Here is a 12385-nt window from a genome sequence, read left to right as displayed (position 1 = left end):
AATCCTCTATATCTTTGCTGATGACTCTAGCCTCTGCCGTACCATCTGTCATCCCTCAGACCAGCAAGCAGCAGCTTCTTCGCTCACTGCAGATCTGGGTAAAACCACAAACTGGTCCAACACGTAGAACATGTCTTTCAATGCGGACAAATCTCACACTCTCACAATGTCTCTCTGAAAGGACTGTTTGGAACCCCCCCCCCACCCCCTCCCATCTACTTTCTCAATAATACTCTGGAAGAAATCCTCTCATTCAAGCTTCTTGGTCTCACTAACTGCCATGATCTTTCCTGGGAAATCCACATTTCCAAGCTGGCCTCCAAAGCAGGTTGCTGACTGGGCATCCTCTGTCATGCAAAGTTCTTCTTTCGCCCATCTGAGCTCCTGACCACATACAAAGGTAGTGCTCTACCCTCTGGGATGGTGCTGCTGCCCCTCACATTTCTCGGCTTCACGAGGTGGAAACAAAGGCATTTAGGATGATTGGTATCTCCCGCGACGAGGCTGAGTCTTTGGGCCTCTCACTCTCACCGCAGCCAGGTCGGTGGTCTCTGTCTTCAACCGTGTCCTCTCCGGCCTCCCTCCCCCCCCCCCCGTCCCCGGCTCTGTCTGCGATATATTCCACTCATATTTTGCAGGGCACTCAAGGTCCGCCAGCAATCCCCTTCTGGGAAAACTACCAAAATCAATAATCACTGCTCACCTTCACTCTTCCATTCCTCTTTTTCCCCACCTTTGGAACAAACTCTCACACTCTCTTCAATCCCACTCTTCCCTCCAGGTCTTCAAAACAGCTGTTCACCACCATCTCTCATCTTCCCCCATCCAAAACCACGATCTTTTATACCCCTGCTAATCTGACCCAAACCCACCTCCTTCATATCAAATTCCCTGCTTTCCTTCCTGAAAGTCCCTGTGGTGTAGAGCTTGTTTGGGGTGTACCCCACCCCATCCCACAGATCTCATGTCTCTGTTCCCCACCGTTTTTTCCTTCCCTCTCCTGCCCCTCGTCTCCTCTTCCCCTTGTTGTACATTCTGTGCTCACTCTCAAACGAGTCTCAACATTGTATACAAAAAAAAAAAAAAAATCTCTATCTCTCCATCTCTCAGGACCATCTGGCAAACACTCCTACATACTTTCTTAACAATGTTCTTGTAGAAGTTCAGTCATTCAAACTCCTGGGTCTCACTATCAGCCATGACCTTTCTGGGGAAGACCACATTTCTAAGTTGGCCTCCAAACCCAGCCCCTGACTGGCATCCTCCATCCTACAAAGTCCTTCCTTGGCACACCTGAAACTCCTATCTACCTACAAGGTGTTCATCCACAGCCTGATGGAGTTATGCTCTCCCCTCTGGGCTGGCACCCCTGCCTCCACTTGGCACCGTAGAAACCAATGCCATCAAGATCATTGGAATCTCCCACGATGAAGCTGAGTCTCTGGGTCTATCACTTCACAATCGCAGACAGGTTAGTGGTCATGGTCTCCTGCCACCTCCTTTTCGGTCTTGCACCCTCTGCTCTTTCCATGCTTTGTCCCCCCTACTCCCCTTGCACCCCTCCCCCCCCTCCGCTCCCTACAGGGCACACACGGTCCACCAGCAACCCCTTCCTGGTGAACTACCTAAATCCAGAATCACTGCCTGCTCACCTCTACTCATTCTCATTTGTTCTACTGTTTTTCCACCTGTGGAACCATCTTCCACATTCTCTTCAAACTCATTCTTCCCTCCAGTTCTTCAAAACAGTTGTTCACCACCATCTTAGATCGTTCCTAATCCAAAACCATGACCTTTTCTACCTCAATCGACCCCACCCCCCACCTCCACCCCACCCTCAGCCTTCCTCCTACTAAATTTCCAGCTTTTCCTTTGAGAGTTTGCTTCTGTAACCATGTTGTCCACCCCACACATCCTTCCTTCTTACATTCCCCATTCATCCAAATCTCCCTCTATTTTGTCTTTCAACTCTACTGTTGGAGTACACTCTCACTCTCACGCTACTGTTCCTCTTGTTCTGTTGCGTCCTGATCCATTCAGTGTTCTAGCTTATCCACGAGCCTCGACTTTGTATGCAAGTCTATAACCAATGAAAGGTGGCACGAACATCAAGCAAAGTGATAACCTTTTAAGATAAATAAGTTACACTCAAAAATTGATATAAAATGGAAATAAACCTGTGTTTGAAGAACCTTGCAGGAATGTGTCCAACTGATCAAAAACAAAACCATCGAGTTTCGAACTTTCATTCCGAGGAACTCTGTCACCCGCTGCAAGAGCTTTGTGAGCTGAGAAAATTCCATCATTCACAGCCAGCCAGTGGCACACCTGCACACTCACAGTAAATCAATGGCAAACAAGAAAGAGCAGAGATCGCAGACCCTCGCCAGTACTTGTTTTGTGTGGTGTTCTAACCCTGGTGACTGTGTTGGCCAAGTTACCCCCTCTTGCACAGTGGTCCATTCTAACCCTGGTGACTGTGTTGCCGATGTCCTGCCTCTAATTGTTAACTCAGATCATTCCACAGATTCTGTTTGTGTCTCTTACGACTCATTCTCAACTCCCGTGCATGTGTTTCATCACACTGTGTTTCAGTTTGGGAAAGTGGATTGGGATGGATTTTATTCATTTGTTGCTGATGTGCCATGGACTGCAGCTTTTAGTCTTGGTCTGGATATGGTTGCCAAGGAAATATCCCAATGGATTCTCACTGGTATGGACATTTATAGTCCCTCATGTATCTATCACGTGAAGGTTCACTCCGGCTTGTGTATCAGCAATTGCTCAGTGCAACCACTATTTTAAGCAGTACCATGTGCAAGGGTCTCTGGAGTAAAATGTTTGTTCCACTAAGCAAATAACATCTGGAAAAGAGTTCTTGAGGATGCGAAGCATTAATATGCAGCTTTTGTAGCCGATTCTATTGTGACTCAGCTGATTGGCTCTCGGGAATTTTGGTGGATTGCCAACAGTGTACTCAACCGCAATAAATCTTCCATAGCCCCTTTCTTCCATGGACCTGAGGTTGTGACTTCACCTGTGGATAAGGCTAACCTCTTTTAAAATCACGTTGATTCTAATTCTTGCACTCTACCCTTTATGATCAGGGATACCCTCTTCCTGATTTTCCATCTCGTACAAACAAAAATATTCCTGTTCCATTATCACTCCACAGAAGGTTGTCAGATTTATTCGTACTCAAGATTTCTCAAAAGCGACTGGTCCTGATGGAATCCATGTGATTGTATTGAAGATGTGTTGCCCTGAACTGTCATCGATTCTTGCCAAGCAATACAACCTGTGCTTGTCTGCTTCGGTGTTTCTTTTGTCCTGGAAAGTGACTTCTGTTGTCCTTGTTTTCAAGGGTAATAGTGAGCATTCTGAGCCAAACTAGAAGGGCACTCAATAGAGCGCATACCTCCGCCCAGGAATGCCTGATCCACGAGAACATATCTGGCCCATTACATTTTTGAAATATCATGCTATATATCGTTTTTGAACTCCATCCCTCAACGCTGAAGAATCACTTAAAAAATTATAGTAGTCGGATCCGGATCTTCTCCAAAATCAAATCAATTTGTCGTGGTCACACACCCAACTTCATCCAAATCCGTTCACAACTTCTTGAGATATTGTACTATATATTAGTTTAGCCCTATCTCAATGGTGAAGAATCATAAAAAAAAATTCAGATCCAGATCCAGATCCAGATCTTCACCAAAATCGAATCATTTCTTCCTGGTCACACACCCAACATGTCAACAGAACAAATCACACCAGAACGATCCCACGTCACAAGTGAAGAAAGATGCCTTTGCCAGCGCAAGACAAAAAAGTACAGAAGAAACTCCATGAGATGCAGGACGCATGTTATAGTAAGAAGGCTGATGAAATCCAGGGCTACGCAGACAGTCACGACATGAAGAGTTTCTATGACGCATTGAAGGCTGTGTATGGACCCCAGTCTTCTGGCTCTTCTCCCCTCCTCAGTGCAGATGGGACCCAGTTGCTGACAGAGAAAAAGCAGATTCTGGAGAGATGGGCTGAACACTTCAACCAGGTCCTCAATCGCCCTGCTGATATCAACGACGAGGCCATCACCTTCCTACCTCAGATGGAGATCAACCAGAACCTTGACAACCTCCCGACAGAAGAAGAAGCCACAAAGGCCATCAAGCAACTTTCCTGTGGCAAAGCACCAGGATCAGATGCAATTCCTGCTGAAGTGTACAAAGCAGGAGGCTGTCATGGCACAGAAGCTGACTGAACTCTTCCAGTCCATGTGGAATAAAAGGAAGGTCCCACAACAGCTGAAAAATGCCAGCATAGTCCTCATCTACAAGAGGAAAGGCAACCGCCAGTCTTGTGACAATCATCGAGGAATCTCCCTCCTGCCCAAAGCTGGGAAGATCTTAGCTCGCATCCTGCTCAACCGTCTCAATCAACACCTTGAGCAGGTTCTCCTTCCAGAAAGCAAGTGCGGTTTCCGTGCTGGACGTGGAACTGTCGACATAATATTTGCTGCACACCAACTCCAGGAAAAATGCCAAGAGCAGCACAGCGACCTGTTCGTGACTTTTGTCAATCTCACAAAGGTCTTCGACACTGTTAGCATAGATGGCTTGTGGAAGATAATGCAGAAGTTTGGCTGTCCAAGCAAGTTCATCACGATTGTCCGTCAGTTCCATGACGGCATGATGGTGAAAGTGCTAGATGATGGAGACGAGTCGGAAGCCTTTCCAGTAACAAACGACGTGAAGCAAGGTTGTGTTCTTGCTCCTACACTCTCAGCATGGTCTTCTCTGCCATGCTAACTGCTGCATTCCGTGACTGCAAGGATGGAATACACATCAGGTACAGGACTGACAGCAGGCTGTTCAACCTCAGGCACTTGCAAGCTGTTACAAAGGTGAAGGAGATCATCATCAGAGATCTCTTGTTTGCTGATGACTGCGCGCTCAATGACTGCACAGAGCAGAACATGCAGGATGAAATGGACTGCTTCTCACAGGCCTGTGACAACTTTGGTCTCTCCATTAGCACCAAAAAGACTGACGTTATGTACTAGCCCGCACCTGGAAAGCCCTACCAGGAACCACACATCACGGTGAAGGGGCAGAATCTACAGGCTGTCGACAGCTTTACCTATCTGGGCAGTGCACTCTCGTGAGTGGTGAACATTGATGCTGAGGTCAACAACAGAATTGCCAAGGCCAGCGTTGCCTTTGGGTGACTCCGTGAGAATGTTTGGGAGTGGAGAGGACTCAGTCTTACCACCAAGCTGAAGGTCTATCGTGCAGTGGTACACACCACTCTTCTCTCTGCCAGTGAGACATGGACTGTCCACAGCAGACACGCCAAACAGCTCAACCACTTACACCTGAGCTGCTTACGCAGACTCCTTTTCATCAGGTGGCAGGACAAAATTCCTGACACAGAGGTCTTGGAACGGGCCGGAATCCCCAGCATCCACACCCTTCTACGGAAAGCCCAAGCAAGCTGGGCAGGTCATGTAGTTAGAATGCCTGACAGTCGACTGCCAAAACAGCTTCTGTATGGAGAACTGTCAGGGCAAGCGCTCAGTAGGGGGACAGAAGAAACGGTTTAAGGACTGCCTCAAAGTGTCCCTCAAAGACTTGGACATCAACCTCAGCACTTGGGAATCTCTTGCTCTCGACTGTCCAACCTGGCGTAGCAAGCTCACTACAGGAGCCCATGCAGCAGAGAACAGACGCACTGCAGAGGCCCAGAAGAAACGCACCGCGCACAAGGCCCGGGCTACCTCCACTTCCACTGCAGCACCCATCCATTTATGTCCTACGTGTGGGCGTGCCTTCCGGGCCTGGATTGGCCTCACCAGTCACTTCCAGACCCACAGTCACCAATCCTCCAACTGAAAGTGAAGTCATGGTCATCTTCGAACCTAAAGGACGAACAACAACATTTAAAGAATGTGTTGAAGTAGGGGCTTGACTGGCTGGTAACCTTCAATGCAAAGGAAACTAAATTGTTTTACATGTCTCATTCCAGAAACACACCTTTCCCTTCTGTGCACATGGGGTCTTCAACCTTAACAGAATCATCTGAGCTTTGGCTTCTTGATCTGGACAACTCCAACCTCAATTGGGATAAGTACATTTCTGGTATTGCTAAGAGTGCTTCTAAGCTAGTTGGTTGTCTCTATCAAGTGCAGAGGTATTTACCTCCTGATGCGGTCTTGTACCTGTACAAGACGATATGTCCCCTCATGGAGTACTGTTGCCACAGTTGGGCTCGAGCACCAACCTACCACTTATCTTCACTTGATAGGCTCCAGAAACGCATAGTTAACCTGGTTGGTTTGGAGATGCGTTCAACCCATCTGCTCTCACCATAGATCAGTTGCCACGCTTTGTCTGTTCTACAGATATTTTCATGGCAAATGTTCTGCTCGACTTTCTAACTTGGTTCCTCCTGTATGAGTGTGTGGAGACAAGACTTGGTTTGCCATATCTGCACACCCAAGCTCTGTAGCTCATCCAAAGTGTAGAATGACAGGCTATGCAGACATTTTTATCCCTCGTGCTGTCTCGCTTTGGAATTCACTATCTGTAACATACTTCCCATTACCCTACGATCTACACGGCTTTAAGAGAAATGTCAATTCCTACTTCCTACATTTTTGAGGTCACATCTCATTTCATCTGATTTCTGTTACTTCCTGTGTCTTGGATGATTTCCTGTTAATTTTCTTTTACTTTGGTTTGCTTTATTCTCATCTTTATCTAACCTTCCCTTAGCCCTTTACCGAGAGTGGCTTTAAGCCTTGTTTGTGGTGATTTCCATTGAAAACTAGAAGGGCACTCGGTAGACCGCATACCTCCGCCCTGTAATACCTAATCCACGAGAACATATCTGGGCTCAACACATTTTTGAAATGTCATGCTGTGTATCGTTTTTGAGCCCTATCTCTCAATGGTGAAGAATCACTTTAAAAATTATCAGATCCGGATTCGGATCTTCACCAAAATGAGGCACCATTGTCATTATGTACCATCATCATTATTATTATTATAACTGCAATAGTATAGAATTAATAGACATATTCATGTTCTATGCGGACAAACAGACAAACAAACAGACAGAGACAGACAGACACAGACAAATAGACCCAAATGCAAGACTCTCAACTTTGGCGAGAGTAACTAAACAGTACAGACACAGGGAATGTGTCAGGAATCTCCAGCCTTTATGACCATCATACAAACAATTCTGTTCATAACATCTACATTTGGTTGAAGACCATATATACGAGAAAATGCTCACGGGCTTCAAGGAAATTCAATGTGTACTTACAGTAGTCCATAACCCAGACCCTCTGCAAAATCTTTCCTCTGGTGGCACAGAAGACAGCAGGGCAGACACGTCGTCGAGAGACAATTGACTCTGTTCAAGTAACAGAAAGCTGTCCAGTGAGTGGTTCAATACTGAATTCTACAATTAGAGCCTGTGCCTCAATTGAGCCACAATTGTTTAAAACAGATTTTAAGGCTCATAGAAGAACAGAACAAGAAATAATGAAGGGCAAACAGACAGTGGGACAAAAGGAAAATAGGTAGAAATGAACACACAGATGCACCACAACACAAAGAGAGGAATGGCAGTCAAAATGGGCAAGGAAACGAGTCTACATACAAAAAGTAGCTCAGTGGTAGCTACATGACAAGCAATGAGGTAACAATGGACAACAGTCTTGAAAGACTAGAGCCATGTGAAACCACACACTTGGGGAGACAGTTCCCAATTTTGAAATTTTTTTTCCCAAGGTACATTGATATCTTTGGTTTTCTGCAGCAAATGCCAAGGTCCTTACCGTATCAGAAAGCTGGATGACTGCTCTCAGAAGGTAGGACTGTGTAATGACACGCAAACTCACTGAATGGTAAAGGAGTTTCGTGCAGATGATCTCCCTAGAGATGCAAGATAACACATCATTGATGGTCTCAAAGACAAAACAGTCAACCACACAGTAGCCATTCCCCAGAAATCTAGCTGTCCTACATGCCTGCATTCCTACACCAAATGCCTGTTGACACTCCTGCAGTGAACTTAAAAAAATAAAATAGAAACAAGAAAAAGAGCAACCATAGATAGCAGACCTTCGCCAGGACTCGTTTTGTGTGGCGTTTGTGTAGTTTTGTGTCGTGTATTTTGTGTGGTGTTTTATGTACTGGTGTCTTGCGTAATTAATGAGACGAGAATTGCCACTTTATAACGGTTGGCAGTGATGACCGGATACCAATATGTCCTGTTTTGTTTAGACGCCTGACCCATGACATTTTTTATTATTCAATTCAATGAAGAATGGGATTAAAATATATTCAATTCAGACCAAATGGAAGACCAAACAAGTAGCAGTATGTTCAAAGTTGACCGCCCCCATGCCAAATATATTGTGACGTCCACGGGACTTGAACAGTCCAGCCAACGTAGAATGTGCCGAAACGATGGAGGCGGTTTATTTTTTTTATCACGCAAGGATGGCGGTTTTAATCGCTCTCCAGCAAATGGGACGAGGAAGGTGGCACAAGTCACTTTTCACTGAGTTAATAATGTTTATTTCTCTAACCAGAACGAAAATAAGACTCGGCAAGAGGAGGGATCCAGGGGCGATTCGACGGGAGAAACACAAACAATTCCAATGGATACAAATCTCAAACCCTCGAAGGTGCCAGGTAAACACACACACACACACACACACACACACACACACACACACACACACACACACACACACACACACACACACACACACACACACACACACACACACACACACACACACACACACACACACACACACACACACACACACACACACAACATAGGGAGTGGTCAGGCTTGCCCGTGGTGTCGACGTAAAAGTCACTGGACTGGTGCCGGACGAGCTGGCGTTGCGCCCATCAGGGGCAGGAGACACGGTGGTGCCGAGGTTCCGTCAGCCCTTCCGCGCAGAACCGCGGTTTACGGACTGTGAGCTCCAACCAGCCACCGTGGTGCGGTTCCAGGTGGTGTCGACCACCTGGTGTAGGCCCAAGACCGCTCACAGCCGCCAGGGAGCCAGTTCTAGCACCAAGATGCGAGCAGGAGAGGGAGGCAGGTCCGCCCGCCGGTCGGTCCCGTACTCCGAGCCAGCAGAACCCGAGGGCCAACCAAGGTGAGGCACGAGGCACAGCAAGGCCATGAGACACGACGAATCGAGGAACGAACAAGCGCAACCAGAGAGAGCTCTGTGGTTGCCACCTCAACGAGAGCTTTTCCTTTCTCACTCCTCTTTCCTTCCTCTCCCAACCAGATCGCTTTTTCTACTTGAGACCTCGTCACTTCCAATGGAGCCCTTTTATTGGCCCTCTGCCTGTCGCCTTCCGCCAATCGTGATCAAGGGGCGGAGCCATCCGCAGCACTGTCCTGTTACGTCACGGCAAGCCTACAGGAAATACTAAAAGGAGATACGCATAAACACTTACCCTAACCCGTCTCCCTATCTAATTACGTGACAATTATCATTTCCCCCTTAAAAAAAAATGGACATTTACTAGACAATTTATCACCACTGAATTGCTACTTATTACATCGAGATCGTGGAAGAACTCGAACAGCATGGCATGCCTAATTAAACATCCTAATTTCCCTTTGAAGGCATACCCCCCCCCCCTCGGAAGTAACACTGCCCCCTCCTCTGGTACCGCAGCTCCTGCAAGGTATATCACAGGCGCTACCGTACCAGCCTTAACACTTACTGACTCACACCTATTTAACCTAACGAAATAAAGTAGGAGGGGCAATGGGCAGTGGGCCGCAGCGAACTTACCTATCCTGCTTAACGTACTACCCCCTTATGGACTTATCCTCACCGAAACAATAATTCATCTTTTTATTATTTTTATTTAATCACATGAGAGCACAGAGCGAAGTTGCACTCCATCCTCTGGATCATCGCTCCTGTCCAACACTCTTCCAGTGATCTCGGGAGGGAAACAAAAGGTTCCACAAAAAACACAACACTTATACTTTACATTCCTACTCTAAGCCTTAACGACAGTATTCCCGGGATATTAACACGCGACCGCGTCCCCCAGTAGATGCTAATAGACCCAGCGTTACCTGGGGAGCCAATTTTCAAATTTGCTTCACCCCAAAATTATGCGGACATCATGCCCTTGCTGCACATTTCAGGTTGTGCGGGATCGAGTGGGACTCACACATCTTCACAACACTCACACCATGGTCATCATCACATTTCTAGGTCATGGTCCCAATTTCAATGATTGTAGGCTGAATCCTGTCATGACCGTGGGGTGGCTTACCACAAGATGATGGGGGCATCTCAGGTGCAACCATGCCCACAGGTAAGCTTTAGTTCAACCCGGATGTTTCTCCACCCCGCTCCCTTTGATTCCCACCCCCCTGGTAGCCATCAGCTCTAACCCCGTACAACACACTGGAAGGGGTCTCACTGGCTCTCTGGCCTTCCTGGGTCGCCAAGGTCCTACCCGCATTGGTCGCCCAACCAGACCCTCTCCCAATTGCCTCCAGACACTGTCACCATCAGCCACCAGGGGTGAGTCTCCTTGAAGGGGGTTGCAATTCCCGCTCACCGTGAGCCTAGGCAATCCCTGTGGACAAGCACATCATCCCCATCCACAAAACCCACATGACTCCCCCACCTCATCGGCCTTACATGTGACACCTGCATTTCTAACACTTCACCAACCATGACCTTCCCAGTTACCACACCATGTCTAATAAAAATCAGAGTGTGCACCATACAGTTCACTTCTTAACTTGAAACAACTCACACAGCACTTCTCACCCGATCCACGCACCAGCCATTGGATAGCCACTCGTGCCCGCTTTGTTACCAATTACCCACTGTCCCTATTATCACTCTAAAACCCAGCAGAACTTACAAACCCATGCCAATTTTCCCACAATTCACTATTTTCACCAAAGGAGGGCACTTCGCCACAATCTCACCAGCCGAGCATGGCCCTATCTGCCCAGACCGATCTAGTCTCCCCGACCCCCGATAGTGATCTTCGGACTCGACCGAGGTAAGGGCACCTCGGATAGACCTGGCGGTTCAGCAGGAGGATTCATCCTCTCTGGGCTTGAAAGTCTATTGGAGGGTCTCTCCATCGCCAGGTACCGGCAATATCGTTGCATGTGTCCTCTTCGCCCGCACTGGAAACAACTCCCCATAAAAGGCCCCCGTGGGTATCGGTGTAATGTCTCTTCCGGTTCCGGACCCCCTCGGCCATAATCGCATTGCTCTATTGGCTGAGCTGGACCCCTCCACTGTGGCGCACCTACTGCCGAATTACCCCTCATCAAACTTGACAGTTTCTGGAAAATTTCCTGAAACATTTGGGTAATGCCAATTTCTCCCAGCCCCTCTCCCTGATCCTGAATCTCCACCTGTCGGACCGGCACCGATGGCCTCTCTGGCACCCGACCTGGCTGCCTCCACGAGGCCAGCCTGGCCGCGCAATCGGCCGCTCGGTGAACGGTGGGTGGATCCTGTAACTCGACTAGCGCTCGGACCTCAGGGTCCGGAAGAGCAGCTAAAAATTTCTCGAGTGCCAGTCTGTTCCCACGCCTCCATTGTTCGGTCCCGATACGCGATCCTAACTGATTGGTAAATGTCCTGTGCCAGCTCCTGCACTGTCTCGCCCGACTTTAATCTGCGGTGCTGGAGCTGGGCCCGCACCAGATCACAGTTTGCTGAGAACCCAAACCGATGGCTCAACGCCTCACAAATGTGGGAGCTGGTCAACATCTCCTCCGCGATCACGTTTAACACATCTGAGGGTGGTCCCCGCAACGTTGCCACCAGATTTCCTGTATGTTCCCGCTCATTCCACCCGTTTCGTCGGGTAATACACTCAAATTGTGTCAGAAAAGCTTCAAGGCTCCCTGACCCATCAAAATTTACCAGGGGGATCACTTTCCCGGTGGCCCGCTTCCCAGTTTCTCCCTTGTCCGAATTCAGCCCAGGGATCAAACACCCTTGTGGCTGCGTATCCAATTTCGGTGCCCCATGTGGCCAAAGGTGTTTTGTGGTGAGGGTCTCATGGGTCAATTTTGCCTCCTGTTCCAAACGTTGAATGGACCGATTCACCTCTTTCCGCAGGATCTTCTGGGCCCGCACAACCTCCTCCAAGGCTCTGTCGCGAGTTTCTAGCTGCTCCTCAACCAACCCGGACACTCTACTTACAAAACACGGCTCTACCAGGCCTTTATCTAAGTCTCCCTCTTGGCCCATAATTTTTATCTTGTTCGTCCAAACGAGCCTCCAATCCGTTTACTCCTCCTCCGCCAAATTCATCCCTTGCTTCCTCAGCTC

At 48.0% G+C, this 12385-nt stretch overlaps 1 protein-coding gene across 7 annotated transcripts in view; it reads right to left on the bottom strand.

Annotated features, from left to right (window-relative positions):
* TARBP1 (tRNA guanosine 2 -O-methyltransferase TARBP1) overlaps nt 1–12385 on the bottom strand; it is a 252721-nt gene that overhangs the window by 219896 nt on the left and 20440 nt on the right. For all 7 annotated transcript variants that reach the window (XR_015059772.1, XR_015059771.1, XM_085887174.1 and 4 more), the window contains exons 9-11: nt 7853–7949; nt 7336–7425; nt 2178–2328 (exon numbers count right to left, since the gene is read on the bottom strand). Coding sequence is in view for 5 of the 7 variants with exons in the window: in XM_085887174.1 (XP_085743300.1) it covers nt 2178–2328; nt 7336–7425; nt 7853–7949 (338 nt within the window). In the remaining 2 variants the exon portion in view is untranslated. The remainder of the gene's footprint in view (nt 1–2177; nt 2329–7335; nt 7426–7852; nt 7950–12385) is intronic.

The sequence above is a fragment of the Eptatretus burgeri genome, chromosome 7 (genome assembly GCF_056783735.1).
Source record: "Eptatretus burgeri isolate ZD-2024b chromosome 7, Ebu_testis_v1, whole genome shotgun sequence".
NCBI classification, from domain to species: domain Eukaryota; kingdom Metazoa; phylum Chordata; class Myxini; order Myxiniformes; family Myxinidae; genus Eptatretus; species Eptatretus burgeri.
This window is presented reverse-complemented; position numbering and strand designations above follow the sequence as displayed.